General features: G+C 38.5%; 1 protein-coding gene across 6 annotated transcripts in view; it reads right to left on the bottom strand.

Moving 5' to 3' along the window:
* FGF14 (fibroblast growth factor 14) overlaps positions 1-25,270 on the bottom strand; it is a 423,436-nt gene that overhangs the window by 101,509 nt on the left and 296,657 nt on the right. For 4 of the 6 annotated variants that reach the window (XM_075740678.1, XM_075740717.1, XM_075740700.1 and 1 more), the window contains one exon: positions 5,540-5,650. The exons of the other annotated variants lie outside the window; for them this stretch is intronic. In XM_075740678.1, coding sequence (XP_075596793.1) covers positions 5,540-5,650 — 111 coding nt within the window. The remainder of the gene's footprint in view (positions 1-5,539; positions 5,651-25,270) is intronic. 6 annotated transcript variants of the gene reach the window in all.

The following is a 25,270-nucleotide window of genomic DNA, read 5'->3' as shown; positions in this document are numbered from 1 at the left end:
CTGGTGTCAGTTAACAAAACTTCCCACAGCACCAAATCTGCAATCACATCAAGACCACTATTTCTTTAATTTATTTCCATCTGCAGGCCTACAGGCAAAAAATGACAACTCCATCAGAACATCTTTTAGACTGGCAATGAGTGCAAGGAGTTTGGTATTCAGAGATCAGTCCACCCATTTCTTATGTAGCAAACCCATTCTACCTGTCTGATGTTACACAAGACGTAATTAAAATGTACTGTTTAGTATGGCTGAACATGGCCTCCAGTGATCCTGTCACACTGACTAAGATTATACTGATGGGGGAAATGGGCTTACCTAACTCCCAAAGGTGATTGTCCTGGTTTTGGGACAGAAATAGAGTTAGTTTTCTTTCTAGTAGCTGGTATAGTGCTGTGTTTTGGATTTAGGATGAGAATAATGTTGACAACACACTGATGTTTTTAGTTGTTGCTAGGTAGTTGTAGTGCCTACACCAAGTCAAGGACTCTTCAGCTTCCCACACCCTGCCAGGTGCACAAGAAGCTGGGAGAGCACAGCCAGGACAGGTGACCCAGGCTGGGCAAAGGGATATTCCCTGCCAAGTAACGTCATGCTCTGGATAGAAGTGGGGAAGCTAGCCGGGAGGTGAGAGCGTTGCTCAGAAACAGACTGGGCATCGGGTTGCTGATTTTTTTCTTTCCACATGTGGTAAGCAATTGCATTTGTGCATCACTTGGTTTTGTTATTTTTATTATTACTGTTATTATTATTAATATTATTCCCTTCCTTTGTTATCCTATTAAACTGTCCTTATCTCAACCCATAAGGTTTTTTTCATTATCTTCCCCATCCCCTTGGGGGGAGGAGTGAGCAAGCAGCTGTGTGGTGCTTAGCTGCCGGCTGGGGCAAAACCATGACAGTGATGTAAATAGATGACTAAATGCCTGTGTAATTTTTTTGAAGACAAACTGCAATAAAAACCAGTGCAAAAAATCACACTGCAAATATTTCCGTTCAGGAATCCAAATTTAACAGCATTGAGGGTGTTGGTTTTTGATCTTCATATGCCTTATTTCTGTCTAATTATCTCCTTTACCTTACAAGGGTGCTGTGAAGATTATTTTATTAATATCGTCAAACCAAAATATGATAGTGGTAGTTACTTTAGAAAGACATTAAAAAGTTAATACTTCCATATTAAATTTGGAAGATATAAATAGAGCATTAGGAGTATGCATTAAAAGCTGAAAATAAAGGAACATTAAACGGTTGCATGGTTTCTTGAACACCGACTCTACCAGGTACCAAGTGCCACATAAGAAGTAAAGCATGTTGCTACATAATTAAGCAAAAAATGTGCACAGCACAGCCAAATCCAAGTTGCTTTTGTAATCTTAACTTTAGCATTTATCAGTTTATGGAATAGGGCTACAAATGAGCAATGCTCTTTTAATGTTTTAAACATGATTGTAATTTCATAAGGGGCATAAATAGCACCATTTGAGTGTTAAAATGAGGTTTATGACCGATCAAGGAAAGTATCATGACTTATGTTGAATTTTTTCAGTGGTGGTTGGCTGAGATACATTCTTCAGGTGAATCAAAATAAGCCATAGGGCTAAGAGATTCAGGGTTTCAACCTCAGAAATAAAGAATCAGAATTGCCCATTTCCCAAATTAATTAGTCTGTCTACTAAACCTACACTTCATTCATGAGACAAAACTTTGAAGATAGACCAAAGCCTGAAAATGAGCTGTGTTGGGTGGGGAGGAGGGCAGGATGGGAATGTAACACTTGTTACCACAATCACAAAATGGAAATCTCTGCTATTTCTTTACACTTTCTGTGTAGTAGCTTGTTCTTCCTAATTAATAATGATGAGGCACGTGGACAACACTGAAGGCAGTTCCATTCGCACCGAGTAATGCTGAGAACTGCTGTAAAATCCAGCAAAATCAGAGCTAGAGAGGGACAGCTACACTGAGCAGGACCTCAGTAACCAAGCCTACAGATTTAACCACGGTCACTCCTGCTTTCACTACAAGCCAGCCACAAAAACAAACCAGAAACTGTAAGGCATTAGAGGAAGGAAAAAGAGAAAAACAGCTAAAACAAGAAAAGCAATGCAATAAAGCCTCTTTCCACATATCACTGAGAGTTTGGCAAAAGAATACAGACTGTACACGCAAGATGGTTTGAGCTAACAGCCTTGGTCTGGTGATGTGATTTAAGGAAACTCAGCACCATTAACCAATAGGTGCATTAATTCATACTCTGTCCAAAACATTGCTAACTTGGAAAAGGCATAAAAAGAAATTATAACAATGAACCGAAACCCATCAGTCTATTTAAGCTGGGTTCTAATAGCATGGTCCCCAACATGAGCAGACGAAAGCATGTTCAAAGATGCAATTAAAAGCAGTCACATCTTTCTTCCTTTTTCACGCAAGGGTTTTTGTGCAGCGATACATTTAAGATCTTGCCATCTATCTCTGCGGACTCTAGCCTTTATTCAAACTTAAGGCAAGCAGGAACAATGGCTTGTACTATAGCAGCTGACCAAAACCACTGGTAAAACTCATTTTGACTTCAGATAGAAGCAAAAAGTCACATTAAAGAGACTACCAAGAAGCTTTAAAAACAAACAAAAAATGGGTGTGAACAGAACCACTCAATTTGAACAGGCTACATCTTAATCTTAGTTTGCACTACTTCTCCATAACACTGTGACTCCAATAGTGTGTAACTTATATTTACTGACATACATATAAAATGAGTACAAAATGATATATGCACTTGAGGGAATTCTAACTTCAAGCACTCCTTTAACTCCTTGACACAGAATAAATTGCAACAGCACAAAAAGTAGCAGCATGACTAAGCTTCAAACAGTTTCCTCACTGAAGACAAAAAAGAAATCACTTCTCTTGGCTGTACCTCACTACTCGCTCACTCTGGCTTCTCCGACACCAGGTACTCCTATGGTCAGTGCACGAGGAGGACCCTGTCACAGGCTTCAGGGACACTGAATAGTGCAGAACACGGGTGGCAGGCTGGCAGAGATGCACACCCTTTGGCAGTCTCTATTTCCTCCATTTTTATGAAATGCGTTTCAAATGGAAGTCATCCTCACTATCAAGGTAAGCGTACTATCTGTCCTATTGACAGCTAACACGTGTCCATCCTTGCGCCCACTGGGCACATGAAATAGGCAGCCTGCAAGCTCCATGGTCAGAAGCAGGATTTTACCCCCTCTGGCAGCTGCCAAAACTTATTTACTGGTAAGCCTCGGAAGGAAATCATCATAAGGACCTCATAAAATAAAAGATCAAAATACTAGGAATGCTATCCATGAGAAAATTATTGTTTAAAAGCAAAAGAGAAAAGGAAAAGCAAAATAAGCTGCAATAAAGAAAAGCAATAGGAAACAAAAACTTCAACAGGAAATGGACGGAAACAGAGTGGAAAGGGAACTGAGGAAAAAGACCGACAGCACAAAAGAAACAGACACATCTTCATATATTCATGACTATACCAAATAGATCAATCTTTTCAGCTCTTAATATAGCCTATACAGTGTATATAGTATATACATAGGTACTAGCAAAATTTAAGGTGGAGATTGTATGCTTTCCTGGCAAACACATTAATTTTACATCCCTATGGTCTAAATTGTGTTTACTAAACAATATTATAAAATTGGACCAGTGAAGAAACAAATAGTGAATCATACCAGTTAAAGACAGAAAACAATAAAAATCCCTTTATGGAAAAAAAAAAATCATTTTAGCATAAAAATTACGTTGAAGTAAAACACAGTGTTATCTAACTGTATTTATCCAAAATACACAATACTGCTATCTGGTATTTGGTTGAGTTTGGACAAGTTCTATATTTCAGAATATTTATAACATAGAATATTCAGTCTGCATTTTGGAACAACTTGAATAAGAGAGATGGGCAGACAGATGGAAATCTAGAAAGGCAGAGAAGAGGGGAGAGAAAGGGAAAATGACATAGTAAGAAAAAAAAAGAATATTTGTAAAGCTAACAATAGCGAGAAGAGGAAAGTAAGGCACTATGGTCTAGTTTTGCAACGATTCAAAATCCATAGGGTTCTTAGATTAAAAAAAAGAACAACAAACCAAACATTAACATTAAAATATTCGTGCACATCTCCCCACTGAAGCTGAAAATAAGAGAGAGATGGGCAGAGAGACAAGGAGAGGGAGAGAGAGATACACGCTCACACTCTAAGACACATTTCTTGGACCTCATATAGGCAAAGGTTCTATAAAAAGCAATAATGATCTTGTCTGTACAAGGTCTTAGAATCTAGTCCAGTACACAAGTGGGCATGAGAGATGGACACACTGAGGGAAGAAAAGAAGCAAGGAACAGCGAGGGGGGAATCACTTGGAAAACAAGCAGAGAAATACACCTCAAAATGGATTAAACAATTATGTTTCTCAATTCTAAAAAAAAATAAAAATTAATAAAACAATAAAAGATGATTATGCTATCTGTTGATGAAATGTGTTGAAAATGACAGCCGTGCATTAACAGATAAAACAGGGACCTAACGAAAGTAAAGAAGAAACCTCAAATCCCTTAATTCTTATAGCCTAATTCCAACATTTTTGAGGAAACTAAGAGTTTATTTACATATGCATAATAAGAAGATAAATCTTTTATATTAAAAACGCTTAAAATAGACCTCAAGATCACACAGAAATATGTTACTTAAATATGTCATTATCGTTAATATAAACAAAATACAAATGTTCTCTGCTAAACAGAAAATTAAAAATCAACTGTTTCTAGAGTAAGAATAGGTTTGCTTAATTATCATTTGCAGCTGAAGTTATCAAACATATATATCCTCATTGAAGGAAAATATATGGCAGAATCATAGGAAAAGAGTACCAAAGCAGCGGCCTTTCAAGACCATTTTGTTTGGAATATCTTTGAAAACTGCCACTGGTGCAGTCCCTACACTGGCAGAACAGCTCTTAAAATCATTGGAACTCTTGCTGGTATAGGGACTGTAGGATCTGTAGCCCCAATTCAGCAGGGTACTTCAGCACGTGTTTTTAAGCAGGGCTTTAATAGTTAGACACACTTATGTACTTTGCTGAATCAGGGCCTGTATGATCAGGTTTTTTCAAGGAAATTTTGTTTCCATCTCTTTTTTTTTCATTATTTATTTGATGATAAGAAATTTATGTTAAATACATAGCTTTTATAAAAAAAAATATTTTTAATGTAATTGTACCATTTTTACAAAATTACCAAAAGACAACCATTGGCCTAAATATGTCCCCCCAGAGGTCCATCGGCACTTGCGCCTTGCCCTTCAGAGGGAATACATTTAGGCCAACGTCCTGCACGAGCCGTGCTAGCGGTCATTAGGCTTCGAATGGACACAACCCTCCTCCTTTCGACAAAACACATTCAGAAACCCTCCAAAGGCATTAACACCGTGTCTGCGCGTACACACTCGAGCGATGCAAGCTGCGTGTGCGATTAAGACATTCCCCTGGGGCAGTCACTTACTAGAATTACTGCTGTCATCCTTGGTTCCATCGAGACTTCCATCGGGGTGCATTTGCAAGTAGTAGCCTTGCCTGCAATATAACCTGGTCACTATACCCTTGAGCTGGGGATCTGAAAGACAAACATATTTTGTCACTAGCCTCAAAACTTTTTCCAAGAGTTATCCCTACTTCTCTCACTGTAGGAGGAAGTTTGGTGAAGCAGCATTGCCGTCTTAAAAGTAAGTACTACAACAGGATGGGTCCTGATGGAGATGGAGCAAAATATCGCTGCAGAGTATCATTAGGCCAGTCGCGTGTCCTGTTCTCTGCCTCCAACATCCTTCATTATAATTAACAGAGGAAAAAAGAATACCCCAAACACACATAGTCAAAAGACTTAAACCAGATTAAGCCCTGCAAAAAATTTTAGACGTCAGCAACAAGTATAGAGCCTTACTGAAACTAACAAAACATTCAAAACCCCCACTCATTTCATATATGTTAGTAAGTTACTATACTTCACATAAGTTTTAAGGACACTTGCACAAAAAGATCTGTCTCCTTTCACTCTGTACCAAAAGTGATGAACTCATCTGGTATAATATTTTCTAACAGTCCCATCTGAAGAGTTCCCAAAATATTTTACCAATCTAGAATTGGATTCAATTCACCTGCCCTCTCCCACCCCCCAGGGAATACCCACAGCCAGGACAAGACATAACCCTCCTTCAACAGAGGAAAAAACCTGAAAAAACCCTTAGTAAGCTAAAAGCATATGGGATAATCAGGTAGCTGAACAGTTAACCTACCCTGTTTAATACTCTGCATTTATGAAAATTGCCAAGAATTGGACAGGGGCTGCCAAGCCACAACTTTATGATTCATCTCAAGGATGGTGCTTTACCAAATCACACATTAAGCTGCTGCAGAACTGGTTCAGTGCTGAGGAAGACGACATCGGATCTTAAAAAAATCAACAGCACTACCCCTGCGTGATAGTGGCATTAATATTGTTAAATATAAACTATTAGGCCCAGCTCCAGGCAGTCAGTACATAAACTTGTGGGGACATTGGCATTAAAAGCATCTATGTCATATCATGCTTCGCTCTGCAATAATGAACTAAAATCATAAAGACTTTGAGACACATATGTAATAAAATGCACAGGTGAACTTCTAAATAAGACAGAAATTATTTCCATGCAACCCTGTGGGCAGAATATAAAATCATCCTTGAATTTGTGTATAATTGTTCTCACAATCAATCATGCTGGGTTATTTACAGTATCCTAAGGGGAGGTGAAAATAAACACTAATAAACAAAACTGCCTCTGAGTGGAATGCTCTGAAGTTTTCTATAGAGGCTCAGTTCCATGAAATGATTATGAAAATGGTAAGTTTTTCTTGAATATCCAAATTAGAGTCATATTAAACAATAAACACATCTAAATTAAAAATATAAGATTAAACTGCAAATATAATAGAAACTGTTACTATAAATATTAACACTGTAAGACTTTTGAGGCATGGAAATAAATAATATAAACATTTGATGATCAACATGTAAGCACATTACAACTTTTTTTTTTCTTTTAACTACAAATTTAGCTTTCCATGAATTTTTACATTAGCATAAGTTTCTCTGTCTTTATATAAGAATATTCAGAAACAAATATTTTTATATTTATATAAACAATGTACTGTCTCAATCAACTTTATCAGACAACTCAAAAATATTTTCGTAATTTAAAAATGAAAAGTGAGTTCCTCTTACACAGACACTATTCCTATCAATGCATGCTTTCAACATGCACTTCCAAACTGATGATTTTAAACACACTTGCTTTACACATACTAAAATGGCATCTTAAAAGACTAAAGAAAAATATTAAAACAAAATTATTAAAACTAAAGCTTTAAAAAGTATTTGCAGGAAAATTATCAGTATTTTGAAAAACAAATACATGATTCTTTATCATCACTTCTAGCTCAAAGAAGTATCTCCTAGGAAGGCAAAGTACAGTCAACTCACTATCACCAGCTGTTTACACCTACTGCTTCAAGGGACAAATGTGAAAGTTAGAAGTGACTTTCAAAGTTGTTCTTTACACTCATTCTATTCATTTTTCTAAATTCACAAATAAAATCTAGTTTTGAACAAGAAATTGCACAGTCATTTGTCTATGGTTTCACCAAAAGCATTACTTGAAGTTAACTCTGCTTTACCAGCTATCCAAAATGATATCCGAATGAAAATAATTTGGTGGATAGCTATGCATTTCAGCTAGCATTTCAGGCTATGCATGAGACAGGGTATGAATCCCCCATTTATTTGTTCACTCAAGTCCAAACACAGTAAAATAGTAACTATTATAGCATGAGACCAGAGGATCCTAGTCATGTGTTTTATCACACTTGTATACAGTTTTAATGGTTTCATTTGTCAGAAAACTGAACAAAACTGTCCTAAAACACGGCTCTTTCACTTCAATGTTTCACTGAAAACTGGAATTTACTACTACTAATAAGATACTAATTAATATTTTCATTGTTCAAAGTAGATCTCTGTAGACTAATAAATGGCAAAAAAAAAAAAAAGTCTCTTTTTTCGCATGAAATGTAGCAACTGAATCTTTCTTTTTACTTTTTTCCTCTGGATTATTAGAACCTTTTTTACCCACTCTCCTAAGCACATCTTTTCTACCTTAAGTTCCTATCTGTCCTTAGCAAGATTAAAACTTTTATTCCTGACAAGTAATTTAATCATGCATTTTTTACTAGTTCTTAATCGTAATATTTAGCTAACATATTTCACAACACTTTGGATGTACAACAACAACTAAATGTTTTAGCTGCACAGTGCTCAAAAATCTGGGGGAACTGGACAATGTGACATGGTATTTATTTGATCTTAGCCAAAAAGCAACCCAGATTTAGTGATGGAGTTGCATGAAATGACTCATTAATCTCAATGCAAGTCATAATAAGCAATAGTCAAAAAGACTACTCCATACAGCCTCAAGGTAAATATCTCCAAGATGAAGCAGACAATCATGTCAAGCAAGGAATTTATCTCTTCTCCTTGCAGAAAGATAAATGACTTTCAGGTCCTTTTTGAGACACCTGGGCAGCAAGCAGAGAAGAGAAATCCACTAGTACGTGTACTTCTATAGCATTTTATCTACCCACTGTCACTTAATAATATTACAGGAACAGTCTCAGCTTCAGATGCTTTACAAATGAGTTCCTCAAATCCTCCTTGACCATGCTTTTTTTTTCTTTTTTTTTTTTTTTTTAAATACTGTCTCCTAGAGCGCAGGAGTGACCAGCAATGCCCAGAAACACCAGCAGAAGACTGATGCTGCCTGTCTGCAGGTGCACTGGATACGTTATGGTTTTTAGCTCCCACCACAGAGATACCGGTAGACGGACCAGCAATTACCCTTACCCTTTACATCCTACGCACGCCTTTTTCTTCTCACGTGAAAGAGAAAGGGAATGGCAAGAGAATACAACAAAATAATAAAACACAAACGAACAGAATGAGAGTGGATGACCTCACTAAAGAATTTCCAGCTCTCATGATTTTGTTATAGATTTTTTGCTACTAGTTCTCTTAAACTCCTAGCCACCGCAGCCAAGTGAGTATGTGAAAAATACAATTTCTATTCAATTTTAAGCACCTTGACTTCAGGGGGGAAAAAACCCTAAACCAGCAAATGTCACTATGGATGAGAATCACAGGATGGTTCAAAATTTCCTAATGGTTTTTATTGATCTTATTTTGCACATTGACTTCTGATGTTGAATAGTTCAGCGTGACAAGTCTGCAGTGCCCCACCATGGAAAGCATTATTCTGACTTGTAGTTATTAGAGGTAGTTGCTAAAAATTCAAAGACGTTGTACTGAATGGACAAAGCAACAGCTTCTCAAGCCTCTTCCACAGCAACCTGCCTGACGGCAGCCACTTGCAGCCTGCTTTTGTTGCTTTTTTCCCCTTGTTAGTGATAATGGCAGGATGCATGATTGCAGTTAGCATGCACACTGTCAGTAGCTCTTCTGATGCCCTCAACAAAGGCAGAGTTTAATTAAGATGCCTTCTCTTCTCCCTCGAATACTGGCTACAAAAAAGTCTTTGGCATTAACTCCTGATAGGCTGAGTGTAGCTCTTGCTTTAGAACAATTATGACACTTTATGTTTTGCATTAAGAACATCTTCTGTTCACAAACAGAATGGTTTTAGCATCTCCTTCCCCATCCTCACAGGCTTCCAGGACAGATCTCTTTAGAAATGTTACGGGTTTAAAATAAACAGGGGACGAACTCTTTAATTACAGGTGTTAAGTCTTTCACCTTACTGTTCAGACATAGATGAATTTACAATGCTAAAAGAACAATGACAAATATAACCAGGAAAAATAAAATCCCTTAGCATCCACTGGAGTTTTAATTTTTACCAGAGGAAGGCTTTTTTGCCTGTCATTATTTACTTACTCTGTCTTTTGAGTAAAGGTACTAAATAAAAACCTGTTTGAGCTAGCAAGCAAATGCTTAATGGTGGATTAGTCCAATATCAAATCACAGTCTTATGGAAAAAAACCTGCACTACCCAGTCAATTACCATTCTGTCACAAAAGGAGTTGCTCAGCAAGTGAAATGAAAGCCAGTATTTGGAGGTACACTCTGCTCAGATAGCATAGTATCAAATTCATGTTAAAAACTGGTAGCTCCAGGTCCTTCACATTTTACTTGCCTTTTATTCTTTGCATTTGCCTCCTGCAGTTTTCACTTTTGAATATTTCAGCAGTAAAAATACTACTCATGCTGGTTCAGAATAAATCAAGCATCTTTTTTTTTAAGATTTCTGGTGCTCCAATAGTCAGTGTGACTTGAGTGTCATTTCTTGCACTCTGATGTTATGACGAACATCTGTTAGGAATCTTCTCCCACATCTATTAAACTTTATTTGAAATATCAAGACCATTTACAATTTGTATTACAATTAAAGAAACCCCAAAAACCCAAGAGCTGCAACCCCCAGATTTCTTGTGAAGCTGGGAAGCAACGCATCCACCCAAAGCACAGAGTGCCTCACCCACTCCAGACCCATCTCCCAGTTATTTCATAAGGGACATGTAAAAGGCCACTTTTCCTGACTTCTCACACAAGAGTGTCCTGTCAACAGTGTTGTGTGGAGTTTTGGGCTGGGATTTTTGCAGCCTTTCTTGCTGAAGTCGCTCTACTTTGTATAATAATTAACTTCCTACCACGGGCAGGGTAAGTGCCCATCCACTAGACCACAGCTCAAGGCGGCCTCCAGCCCTTCACTGAGTTCTGCACAGAAACCCATTGATGCTTCAGATTAATGTCTGGATACTATTTAATATTTTAAAACATGTGTCAGTACCACTCAGTATTTTAGAAACATTTTCCACTAGGCAATTCAGATCCAGAAGGAGGGACCAAATCCCATGTAAAATGACATCTCCTTTTTGGATTCTCAAGTATTTCAGTTCCTGCTCTAATGCTTTTCCCAGTTTCCAAAAGTTATTTTCTTCTCAAGCATATTGTTTATGTTTAATTGCAACAGGTACAGTCAGCAGAGACGATCGCATTATGCTCCTTTTGCCTTGTTTTTGGCAAGTTTTGTGTCGTCATTCCAGCACATAAAAGTTGCATGTTACACAATCACAAAAGCAAGCTTCCTAAAACAAGTACGTAGCCAATGGGGAATTTGAAATGCAGAATTTTGTACTTCATTTAAAGGTGATAAAAGCCTAAATAGGCATCTAAAACCATAATGTTCCTTCATTATTGAACTCTTCAGCTGTTCTTATGATACAGCACTTGCATTCAAAAGCTTTATACACTCCTAATTTCTTTATTATTTTGACTATCCTGTCACCTGGTGTCTCAATGTTTCAAAGTTTCTGATCGTGTCATTTTTATTTTCTCTCCTTGTTAATAGGAAGTGATAAAATATGGGCGTTTTTACATGCTAGTGCTCTCTGATTTTAATAATACTAATGTTTTCAATATCTCATAATACAGACCAGAAAACTTAAATGTAATTAAAAATTTGAAAGAAAAGTATTTTTAAAAGAAAGTTTTGCTCAGGACAGAGGGGAAAAGGATAAAATGTTAACACAGAAAAGCAATAGCTTCCATTATTCCCTGTTCCTATGAGTAATAATAGTACTTATTCTCAAACGCGGTTGCTTTGTGAGCATATTTCTCTGTGATCACTTATTTTTCTGTCCTTACGATGATTACAGGGCACTCAACTTCAGTGTTTATTTTTAACTCTACTTTTTGTCCGTTCATGCCTCACATCACAAGCTCGTCTCCCGCAGAACCTCCCTTTGAGAGCACATTGAAGAGAGTCCTCCTACGTTCCTGCGCTGTCATTGTCATCGGTGCTTCCACAGAGTGGATGAAATTTCTTGGTAAACTATGAAAGCGGGTCGGAGCTCTGCAAAATGGTTGCTTTTCTTGAAAGCACAGCACCAGACCCTTTGTGCTGGCGTCCTTGCCTTTGTGTTGCAAATGTTTTTATGTTAACTGCAAAATGGTGCTCCCTTCCATTTGTGTGCACTGACGTTTTGTCTCTACAATACATTTCAAACTACATGAGATTTGCTTCTCGCTACGTGGTTTTACTTCAACAAATTTGATCGTCAATAGAATTACAGCAACTTGGCTTCTAGCTGGGATAATTTGTATCTGTTCAGATTCACAAGATGATTGGATTTAATAGACTTGTCTACAGCATAATTGTTAACAGCCTCCTTTACCAGCCGTACTATTTTTGGTGGGTATTTGTTGGAAAGGGAAGAGGTTTAGGTTGTTAAGAAAACACATTGTTTCAAAATCACAATTTTACACAGTTATGGTAGTTTAATTTTAATAACTTCATTTAATAATTTGCATTTCTGTTCCTACTGGACGATATTGTACATCTCCGATGTTTCTGATCTTGCAATGCATGGATTTGTCGGGACATTTCTTCCTAAATACTGCCTTCCACTGTTGACCCATGTTCCTTCTAATACACTAAAATTCAATGATCTCTAATTTCTCAATATCTAAAATAGCTGATGTTAGACACAGGAATATTAAGAAGTAGCTGGCCTCTACTTCCAGGCTTACTTAGATAGTACTAGTCACAGTTCAATGCATTTAACTGTTATGTGACAAGCATCATCTTCCATTGACACAAAAAATCATCTTTGCAACTATATTCACTTTTGCAAAGTTTATTTCAAAATGCTAAAAATTCTGTTGTTTAAAGTTCCATGTTAGAGCAGTCTTGCTATTACAATTTTTATTTGTTCTTTTAATTTTACATAGGCCTAAAAAACATCCTGTCTTACTGAATCTTCTTGACTTACATAAAATAATTTTCTACTACTTTGTTTAGGACTCCATCCTACACCTGAACATCTTAGTTCTACCTGGTATTTTCTTGCTTCTGAATTCTGACAGTAAAACATTAACATTGTACAAAATATTGCTTAACATTTCTGTTTAAAACAAAAATATTAAGCCACTGATCCCAGAGTTAAGTAATATCTATGTCCTCATTTTTGCAATAATCTCCACTTTGTTCGCTTCCCATAAAAAGGCCCTGTGAAAGACCAAACTTTAGTCACATTCAAAAAATACCAAGGCACCACAATGTAACAGGTTCTATTACCATTTAACTTACTTATAAAATTTGACTAATGCATTGCCCTTTGAATCAGTAAATTAATGGGTTTTAAGAATGAGATTTCTCTGAAGATGTTATTGAACATTGAAAGCACAATAGGATGGGCATAGATAACCTTTCTAAATGTAACAATATATTTCACATAACACCTAACTTACCAAGGAATGAATTTGATTCTCCCTTTCCTAGCTAATTCATGGTTTTAGAACTAAATGTTTAAACATAATGTTTATTTTTATAATCTTGACTAGTTGTCTCCTTGCAGGCTGCATTGCAAAGTCAGCTTCTATTTCTTTCACAAACTGATTTAGAATTAAACTTGGAAAGCGGCTAAACAATCTATTTTAAAAGTATTTGAAACTATAATGGTAATGCTCAATGGAGAGAGGACAGCAGGATAATTTGCAATGCTAAGTATTAAATCCTACACCACACGCCATTTTTTATTGTTACATACAGGAAAGTCCATAATACTGAGTGGCAAGGGTTCTTAACTTGTTATTAACTTCATTTAATTCTTGCCAGAATACATAAAACCCACAAAATGAAGTAGTATATTCCCTCTGCTTAGATACGCAACAGCATCATTTCTGATATGTGCACCTCAAGAACATAGTCTATTATATTTACTTTTATTTTGTTGCCAATGGGACAAAATATTTAAAGAAGCCTTTCACATTACTTTCAAGAAATTTCACATTTTCATCTACCGGCTAGCCTCAAAAGTGCAGGCAAACACATGAATTGCACTGCCAATGAACTGAAACAAAGGACATTTTACTTAGTTACAAAGTGATAAATAGGAATTGCAATATATATTCTATAAAACCATAGAATAATTTAGGTTGGAAAAGATCTTTAAGATTGTTGAATCCAACTGTTAATCTAGCAGTACCAACTTCACCACCAAACTATGTCCCTAAGCACCACATATACATGTCTTTTAAATACCTCCAGGGATGGTGACTCAACCACTTCCTTGGGCAGCCTGTTCCAGTGATTGACAGCCCTTTCAGTGAAGAAATTATTCCTAATATCCAACCTAAACCTCACCTGGCATGACTTGATGTTGTTTCATCTTGTCCTATCAGTTGTTACTTGGAAGAAGAGGCTGACCCCCATCTAGCCACAAACTCCTTTCAAGTAGTTGTAGAAAGTGATGGGGTCTCCCCTCAGCCTCCTTTTCTCCAGACTAAACAACCCCAGATCCCTCAGCCACTCCTCATAAGACTTGTTCTCATATGATATTCACAGACTCACTGCAGAGCAAAGACACTCAGTTTTCTTCGATAGTTGAACAAGATAGAAGGCTTTCCTGGTTTCCAAATATCTCCTAATGAAGCAGTCTCAATTTTACTGCCACCACCAGAACCAGATACCTTACTACATTTTGCAAAATTACCAGAAATCACAAACTGTCATTTCCACATTAGCTGTGTAGACTGAGCTGAGATTTGCGCAGGTTTAAACACATAAATCAGAAAGCCAAAAGAAACATGACTTGTTCTTTTTCATCAGTACTAACAATTTAGTGCACAAATATAAGCTTCTGATTAATAGAATAATAAAAGCATTAAGTAGTGACCAAAGACAAATAAATCTATTTGATACTTTACAAAAAATTAAATCACTCAAAAGGCAATAAAGAAGTACCAAGGAAGTTGATAAATAAATTAAATAGGGCTAGATTGAGAGCAGCACAGAGGAGAAGGACTTGGGGTTGTTGGTGGACAAGAAGCTCAACATGACCCAGCAATGTGCATTTGCAGTCCAGAAAGCCAACCGTGTCCTGGGCCACATCAAAAGAAGTGTGACCAGCAGGTCGAGGGAGGTGATTCTCCCCCTCTATTCTGCTCTCATGAGACTCCACCTGCAGTACTGCATCCAGCTCTGGGGGCACCAGTACAAGACAGACATTGAGCTGTTGGAGCGACCCCAGAGGAGGGCCATGAAGATGATCAGAAAGCTGGAGCACCTCTCCTATGAAGACAGGCTGAGAGAGTTGGGGTTGTTCAGCCTGGAGAAGAGAAGGCTCCGGGGAGATCTAATTGAGGCCTTCCAGTACCTGAAGGGGCCTACAGGAAAGCTGGAGAGGGACTGTTTATCAGGGGCATGGAGTGAAGGGAGAAGTGGTAATTGGTTTAAGCTGAAGGAGGGTAGATTTATATTAGATATTAGGAAGAAATTCTTCTCTGTGAGGGTGGTGAGACACTGGAACATGTTGCCCAGAGAGGTTGTGGAGGCCCCATCCCTGGAAGTGTTCAAGGACAGGTTGGATGGGGCTTTGGGCAACCTGGTCGGGTGGAGGGTGTCCCTGCCCATGGCAGGGGGGTTGGAACTAGATGATCTTTAAGGTCCTTTCCAACCCAAACCATTCTATGATTCTATGATAAATTAATTACATTTTAATTTAGTGTTCTATGATTTATAAAACACAAGGATTGTTTGTTTTCTTTATATATGACAGAAAGCATTTACTATGAAAAATATGGGTCAGTAAACTGACTTCCAACATTCAAAAAAATTGGAAAAGTCAAAATTTTCCTTAGTTGAACATAATATATTTCTATGTATTATTATTTAATCCTTATGCTTTAACATAAATCCTTACTGTCAAACCATATCATTCACCAACACTGTCTGAACAGATTTGTTTACAAAGACATAAAATCCCACCAAAATGAGAACTGTTAAATGCAAATTACATTTCAGTCCTCTTCATGAACAAGTAATATTACTGGAGATGCAGGACTCCAAAGATATGTGGCCAGGATGAAAGGAAAATTGATTGAGAAATGGATAATCCCACTGTGAAAGGGAAATAAATGTATTTCCATATTTGTTATTAGTTAGGAACAATCTTTATTGTTTCTGTATAAAGCAAGATTACAGAGGTCCCATCAGACAAGCTGAAGTTTGCACTGTTAATATGAATGAAATACTTTATTTATTTAGAAAAATATTTAGTTGTGTAGGAAAGCATGACTGCACTGGCAAAGCTCTACAAAAGAATTTTTATTATCATTATCCATACAATACCATTAATAATTATTTAACATTTTTTATAACATTCCATTGCTCTTTCACAAAGGGTTGCTGTTTTCAGTTTCATCTCTAAAATCTCTAACAGCAACAGCAATGAAAGCAAGGCAATATCACCAAAAAAGTATAATCGAGGATCTACTGTCTTTTTTTTTTTTTAACAAATGATATACCCAAGAAATGTCATGAGTTATAGGAAGTGGATTATTAAGAACTACTTGAACCAGAAAATAGCAAGTCTTACTAAATATTTCAGTTGTTCTTTCATTTTTGCAGTGTAACTAAGTGTTACTCTGGAATGCTATTGAACCAGGGACCTGCTAAAGAAATAGCAGACATCTTCCCATACTTTATTCTACCATACACACACACACTTATTTTATTTGCGAGAATGCAGTGAGGTGGAGAGACAGAAAGAGAAGCAGTTCATGGCTGCTTTGGTTTTCTGAGATCATGTTTTCCCCAAATTCTCCCTGTGAGAAAGATGAGAGTCCTGTTCAGCCTACAGACTGCAAGGCCTCATAATCTATGGTATTAAACAGAAAATTCAGAAATCTTAAGAGAAGCAGCTTGGAAAACTGAGCTTCAGCCAGTGCAACAAGAAAATAATCCCTTGTACTTGAAGAACACAGTCTGTATCATTTCTAATTCAGAATTACAGACTCATTTTAGACATAATATTAGATGTTAGAAAAAAAAATTATATGTTAGAAAGAAATTCTTTACTCTTAGAGTGGTGAGGCACTGGAACAGGCTGCCCAGAGAAGCTGTGGATGCCCCCTCCCTGGAAGTGTTTAAGACTTGGTTGGATGAGGCTTTGGGCACCCTGGTCTAGTGGAGGATGTCCCTGCCCATGGCAGGGGGGTTGGAACTAGATGATCTTTAAGGTCTGTTCCAACTCAAACCATTCTATGATTCTATGATTTCTTCTGTCATTGGTATGACAAAGCCATGCCTCTTCACTGGAGATACTCCCTACTTATTTTTTGAGATTAACTTGGGCCACAACTTCAAGGTATTTTTTGTCTTCTCACCACCTCTGCTATCCAAGAAAACTTGGAATACACAGAAAAAAATCACAAACTCTTACGAAGTTACATGACCCCAGAGCTGGGCTTTAATGAAATAGTAGATTTTGACACTGACGATACAGGACAGATCACAGAAAACTGTGACCAGCAGTCACTCAGCACATCCTTTTAGGGGGAACTCAGCACTAACAGCCTTGCTTCTCTGGAGCTGCTCGTGCTTCAAGACTGACTCTAGCAAGAAAAAAGTGGCTATAAGTGGCAGACTCCTTTTATGCCACCTAATGCTAGAGGAAAAACCAAAACCAATCCAACCAAACCCAAACCATTTATCCTATCCTCTGGCTATCTTGGAAAGGTTATTTAGTCCAGATATTTAGCTACTAATCAGAAACTAAGCAGAACTATACTCATAGCATCTATGAGAAAACAAGCAGAAACAGTTCAGGTCAACTTGATTATTCACTAATAAGGAGTAAATTTTACAATTCTGAGTCTTTTGACTCAGCAGAGATTACCCCAGCCTCACATTGGTACCATGAACTAAACATACTGTTCACCTACCAAAAAAAAAAAAAAAAAAAAAAAAAGTATTCTATAAAGTCTCACAAGATTGCAAATGTCTGCTAGGTCAAAGCTGTTTCATGCTTTGATGGACACCTGCCCAAAAATACCTCAAAAGCACTGAAAAGGCTTTCAATCTCTGAATCTAAATTTTATTAGAACACAAACCAGAAAAAATACCTTTTAAATATATAACCTGAAAGTGAAATAAAAATAAATAAAAGTTTTATAAGAAATCTCCCATCCTATCTAGTGCATTTTTGCAGTGCCTTCATGATCTGTTTTTTCATCCTGCTTTGCCTCCAGTACAGGTCTCTTACCATGGAGAACTGGCTTTACATCTACCACTTGTACTTTTTTTAACCTGTTCAGGTGACAGGCTCTCCTTGCTCTGTTTCTCACATCCTGTCTTTCAATCCCTACCTGCTGTGCTCTTCAGTCCAGCATCGTTTCCCAGCTGTGCATCTCCAACTATGCTAAGCATAAGAAGACAGCCCTCCTCCCTGCTGCCCAATCACATCTTACCTTTAATAACAAAACACATTTTTAAACTTAAACAAATAAATATGCTATCAGTCACATATATCCTTCTTCACAAATTTATAGAAACACTCAGATTCTCTTTAGGCTAACTATACACTTAACAGAAGATACAAACTCCACCTCGTAGCTAACAGGAAATAATACACAGTCTATAATTTCTGTTTTTATACGCAGAAGTCTATCAGCACATTGAGCCAAAGCCACCAGAAACTTCATCAGCCATCACATGCATTTTGCAGGGTAGTGAGTCAGACTGAAGATCTATGGCAGTTTGGAACGTGTATTTTCTCCCAAGATGTGTAATACAAAACTGGGTGGGGGTGGGGAACCCAAACAAAAACCCCATATTCCTCAAGTCTGCTGAGCCACAACTCTAACTCGATGATGGCTCCGCTTGGCCAAAACCAGTTACCAGCGTCATTCCTTGTCAAGTCTAGCATCATCTCTTAATTTATTACAGATGCCCAATTACGTGTGTGAAGACACTAAATGAGGTAAATTACAGACCTATCATTGGTGTCTTCCAATGACATAACAAGTGACATTCCTCTGACCAGGTATGGACATCTGCCCCTGAGCTAGTGATTTTGAACTCCTTCAAGACAGAGTGGAGAGAAACAGGCAGCTCTAGGCATGATTTCCCTCATTCTGAAGGACAGATCAAAAATGCACCAAATTAATTGCACCCAAGAGAGCTTACTTATCCACCCAAAATAACTATCATGCTCTTCAGACCTGTTCACTCCTTTGATACAGTAATGCTTTTAACCCTTTGGACAAGCCTTTTCTCCTCAGGACTCAACTCCAGCCTCTGTCAGACTATTCTGTTTGGACTAGATTTATGGTCTGACCCAGAGAGCCACTCATTCACTCTTATGTTGTGTTAGGAGACCCACCTGTACCATAAAAATGGAGCCATATGGGCACAAATAAATTTAAACTGGTTTGCTTAGCATCCTCAGCTATCAGCTGCTGACTTTTCTCACACCAGGGTTTCCACTCCACCCTTTACTTTGAAGTTTTACAGAACATACGCATTCAAATAGCATGTTTTAAACAGATATCAAGAGCAATTTCATTCTCCAGATTCATTTGCTTGTAGTGCAAACCTCGTTAGCCCCAGTGAAGACTGAAGCGCTACTGTGTGAGCCAGCACTCAGAAGAACCAACAGGTACACTCCTAAAGAACAAATTACAACCTTTTCTGAGTATTAATATTAAATTATCTTTAAATCTCTTACATTTCCTGCACATTTATTATACTGACAACTTAAACGTTATTTGAAGCTGAAAGATTAGAGATTGAAAAGCAGGAAATTTGTCCTCAGGATTTCCACAGCAGCTTTTGCCTGCACCTGGTGACGCCGCAGTGACAGCACCGCTATTAGCCTCTATCACTGAGCAGCTCCAACAAGCGGTGAAAATTTTACTCTTTAATAATTTCCTAATGACAGCCTTCGACTGAACGTTTCTGCTTTCTTCAGCTTCACAACGCAGGGCCTGAGCCTTCCAAGGCTGGGGCAAGGCTGGCAGCTGAGGCCTGGCTGTGCAGCCCCGCGCCCGCAGTGCTGCCATCGGCTGGGAGGACGCCCCTCAGCTGCGGGCTGGTCGGTAGGCTGGCATGATAACTTCAAAACCCTGCATTGACTCAGTGTAGGGTAAAAACAATGTCTGCCTGTCCCGTTTTTGTTTTCTAACCCTTATGTGCTCTTACTTGGGCTGTCTGATGCACCATCCAAGGGCTGCTCCTCAATACCATAACCAGAGATGGTGCTGGTGCTTCCTGCGTAATACTGCAGGTGAAATGCTGCACTGTTTAGTATCACACACATATCCAGTGCATATTTACATACACTTCAAAAACAACATAGCATAGCATGAAATACTGAACACTTTTACTTTTTAATCAGGACATAAATTCAAGCCTCTCCAGCTCCTAAGTGCAGCCAAGAAAAAAAAATAATAGAAAGGATATTACTAATTCAGAAAGCTGGCCAAAATTAATCTACTTCCTCTTCAACCAAGTTCACATTATAGCAGAAATCCTTGTTTATTTTTCAGAGGCCTTTGATGTAGTTCTCTATTTCTACACTGTAATATAGCAGTAATCTCCAACATAAATCTTGTTCAGATTTCACACACAAGCCAAACTCCCTTTTCTGCACACAGAGAGGAGGGTCATGTATGGGCCTTGATTATGCTTTATTAGGTTCTTCACTAAAATTCATGTCAGTGCCTCATCTATTGGGCAACACTTGATTTTTCTAAGGAATTATTTTTAGCTGTATGCAAAGTGTGGGTTTACCAGAGAAGGAAGAGGAGGAAAGGGGAAAGAGAAGGTAAAAGCTCCCATCACCCTGACCAATGCACTGTCAGCTATGCGCTGCCGCAAAACTCACCCTCCATCTATTTATTGCATATTTTGCGGACAAACCAGAAATCTGCCACTTTATTATCCAAGTGTCACTTCGGTTGTTTTTCGGGAACATAATAACATGGCAAAGGAAGCGCAAGATATTTGAAAGCAGCTGAGCAATGACTTTGCTTTTGGTACAAGGCCTGAAGACGCTGCGCCATTCCCTACCTATGACAAGTAGAGAAGTAGTGGCAACTCACCTTACCAAGAAGGACTGACACGCACGGCTCAGAAACTATTTACACCGTATGAATTTAGGTTTCGAAGATGAGCGCCCTGACTCGCGTTCTGAAAGATCACAAACTGCTCAGGGTCCCCGATACTGAAGACAGAAGTGTGAAGTTGGATGATGTGAATAAAGGAATCATGGGGGCACCTGGGATCTTTGCCACTGAAAAAGGACTTGGATCTGAGTCTCCGTAGCACCAGCGACTGGCTGGCCTTTGTTTTTATGACCAAGATCAACAAAATTGTTTTGTAGTTTACCGAAACAAAAGAAAAAGAAACCTTGAAATAAAAAGCAAAACCAATGGATTAAAAGCTTTTCCATTTTTCTCTATTAGGCCAAAGTGAGCAATGGCGTACCAGTGGCAGTTGAAAAAACACTGGGTCACACCAAAACAAACAAAATCTCAATAACTCAGAGTTTAAATCCTTCATTTCCTGACAAATTAAATACTTAATTCAGTCAAAGAGTAAATATTTCATTTGAAAGATGAGTGCAATTTCTAAATTACAATTGACTGACACCTTGAAATAAAGACTTCCTTCAAAATTGGGAAAAAATACTAATAAAAATTCTAAAATGCCTATCTGAAAATAAGAGGCTTACTCCAGATTGTTTCCGAGTTCACCCCTTTCCCCTACAAACAGCAACATGGTTAAACAAGCATGTCTGTGAAGAGTCTTTGAGTTCTACATTTTAGAATCAACAAGCTTGCAAAGAAAAGTACCTTTAAAAATAGCCCTGTTCTACCCAATATCCCATCTAAAGCAAAGGCACGCAAATCCTTTCCACCTGAGCTAATGGGATCGATTCTGTGGCTTCTGGTTTCACCTACCAGCATAGTTCTGGTGTATGTGAAAGGACCTAAAGACCTCCTCACAGAGATATGCCCTATTTGGAAACACAGAGACACCGAGGAAGCAGAGTATTACTACCAGATTCAAATTGTCCTCATTTCCCTTCCTATTGGGAAAGCGTCATGCACTCAGAGAGGACAAGTGTCCTCTATTGAATTTCCTTGGCTGCTTCCTGAAATCTCCAGATGTCCAGCTCTAACGCAAAGAAAACCAGTTAGTTTTTAATTTCTGCCAAAATTGCATCAGAAGTTGTCTCTGTATTTCTACTTTCATTTTTTATTTTTAGAACATGGTTAGTTTTGAATATTTTGACATAAATATTTTAAAGGCCATACAGTTATTCATTGAAATTATTATTCAAGTTCAAAGTAAAGACAGGCTGCTTCTATTATATCTAGGTTTAAAAAACCTGTGGTATCTACAAGATTTTGTATGTGTCCTGTGGATTACAACATTCTGTAGACTCTAATGAATATAATGTTACACCAGGACTCGAGCAGCGTGAAGAAGGTGAGGATGGTCCTGTGGGCAAAGCCCAGAGGTCTCAGTCAGGAGAGGAGTGTGGGTCAGGCTCCACTTTGGAGGGAACTGTGCTGGTGCAGAGCACTGGGTCATGTCCCTGGAGGAGGATGATCACTGCCCTCACATTGCAAAGTCATAGTAAAAAAAACCACTGCTGCCGGCAGATTTCCAGGCAGCATCTAAACACAGGAGATCAGCATCACCCTCACTTTACAGACAGCAAAACAGAAGCACCATGAGGAGGGACGGATTGTCCAAAGCAGCAATTAAAATGAGGATTTCTGCATCATAGTCCAGGATGTAGGTGCCCCTAGCAGGCTATACAAAAGGACTTAATATGACTGGACAAGGCACAATTAACAACTGGATGGACAGACAATGCTATTTGCAAGCATGTCAGAGGCCAATTACTACCCTGAGTTTTACATTAAATTGAGTGTGTTTATTTGTGTAATACAGTATTAATTCCACTGTTGAGGCAAACGGAAGGATTTTAATAGAGGAATTTAAAGTGGAGGAAGTGAAGGCAAGGGGAAAAGGCTTGCCACTCTTAATAAAATAAATAGATGTCAGTGCAAATAGACATCATTTATTAGAAGTCTTCTATCCATGTAGCAGGATGACGGCTTATAAAATTTTTCCCCAGCACTTTAATATGTAGTGATGAATGCAACTGGAAAGGAAAAAAAACACCCAAACCCAAAAAAACCCTTGTCAACAGTTTCCAAACAATTCCAAATAAAGTAATCTGCTTTAAAATTATATGTTGGACAATTCATGCTAACTACTGGGTATGTGTTGTTCAGAATAAATAATTTCTCAGTGGAATTACCTCCTTTGAAAAGTCACAAAGCATTTTAACGGCAGTGTTTGTACACTGTAAATAGCTCTAAGACTTTTCTTAAGCTCCTGAGACATTTAAAGATGAGTAAACTTGAAGTTAGTATAAAGATTATCTTACATAGTGCAGGGACTCCAGCAAAAATCTAAAATATTGAAGTTCAAAAGAAGTGTGACCAGCAGGTCGAGGGAGGTGATCCTGCCCCTCTACTCTGCTCTGGTGAGACCCCACCTGGAGTACTGCGTCCAGCTCTGGGGGCCCCAGTACAGGAGAGACATGGAGCTGTTGGAGCGAGTCCAGAGGAGGGCCATGAAGCTGATCAGAGGGCTGGAGCACCTCTCCTGTGAGGACAGGCTGAGAGAGTTGGGGTTGTTCAGCCTGGAGGAGAGAAGGCTCCAGGGAGACCTTATAGCAGCCTTCCAGTACCTGAAGGGGGCCTACAAGAAAGCTGGAGAGGGACTGTTTATCAGGGAGTGTAGTGACAGGACAAGGGGTAATGGCCTTAAGCTGAAGGAGGGTAGATTTAGATTAGATATTGGGAAGAAATTCTTCTCTGGGAGGGTGGTGAGACACCAGAACGGGTTGCCCAGAGGAGCTGTGGATGCCCCCTCCCTGGAAGTGTTCAAGGCCAGGTTGGATGGGGCTTTGGGCAACGTGGTCTAGTGGAGGGTGTCCCTGCCCATGGCAGGGGGGTTGGAACTAGATGATATTTGAGGTCACTTCAACCCAAACCATTCTATGATTCTATGAAGTTCTCAAAATCTCCTACATAGCAAAACATTAGTAAATGCTTCCAGTTTCTTCCACAGAAATGTCTGTACTCCAGTCATGTTGAAAGAAGATAAATGTTAGTGATGAGAGCTAAAATTAAAATAATCAGAATTTTCTGAATCAATGTAAGTGGGAGGGAGACAATCACAGGTAAATGTTGGGGAATTTTAGACTTCAAAATCTACTTATTCCACCATAAAACACTCCTCCATCTTTAGAAATCCAACTTCTCTGTGAGAAAAAAATTCCAGTTTTCTCCTCAGCTCTGCTGAGAGCTGGAGACTCTAGGAAGCTGAGTTGTCACCACAGTGCAAGGGAAGGCTCCCAAAGGTTCAGGCTCACAGCTCCGCCAGGCAGCCTGAAGACTGTCCAGGCACTGGAGACTGGCAGGCTTTCAAGAGGCAGAGAGCTTGGTTTTGGGACCCACAGTACTATTGTGGGTCTCAGCTGTCCTCAGGCCTGCCATGCAGCATCTCAGGAATCAGAAGCAATCTACTCCTACAGCAGACTCTATGACTAGAGTCATCAAGACTTCTGTAGCATACATCTGATGTAGTCCTCCTAGGCTCCCTTCACAGCTAGTGGAGCCATCTATTTCAGGATGCCTTGAATTACACCCTAGAAATAAATAATCTTCATTAACCGCGTGACAGCCAAAATATGAACTTCTAAGTTGCTCAAGCTTTGGTGTCTACATAGCAAGAATTTGCATTCAATCCAGTGAATCTCATCCCAAGATTCTAGAGAAGCTCCATGGCCACCTATTCATTGGTTGGAAAACATATTTTGTTTTTCTGGGAACTTCAGTGGAATCCCAGAAAAATATTCTGATTCAATGGTAAATGACTACAACAAATAATCAATGATGTAACAGCTGATTGCAATGAAACTTCTCTGAGAAATGTTGTGAGTCATCTGAATCCAGTCAATATCAAAACCCTTTGAAATGCCATCCTGGAGGTGAAACTTTTTCAAAGCTGGCCTTAACAGAAAATAATTTCTTACTAGGGAGAACAGGCAAATGTGCTCAGTAACTCTGTTTCTCTCCAAAGAACTTAAGATGACTACCTTAAAATCATAAGTCTAAGGAAACACATGCTAATAGTTAAACCTTCCCTGAAAGACACACTTGAGAGGGAACAGACCGTCTGCTTTTATGACACTCACTCACTCACAGCATTTCAGAAGAGAAATTACTTCCCTGTCCTACTTGATATCTGTCGTATGA

The sequence above is a fragment of the Balearica regulorum genome, chromosome 1 (assembly GCF_011004875.1).
Source record: "Balearica regulorum gibbericeps isolate bBalReg1 chromosome 1, bBalReg1.pri, whole genome shotgun sequence".
Taxonomy (NCBI): domain Eukaryota; kingdom Metazoa; phylum Chordata; class Aves; order Gruiformes; family Gruidae; genus Balearica; species Balearica regulorum.
The sequence above is the reverse complement of the archived record's forward strand: the minus strand, read 5'-3'. Positions and strand labels throughout refer to the sequence as shown.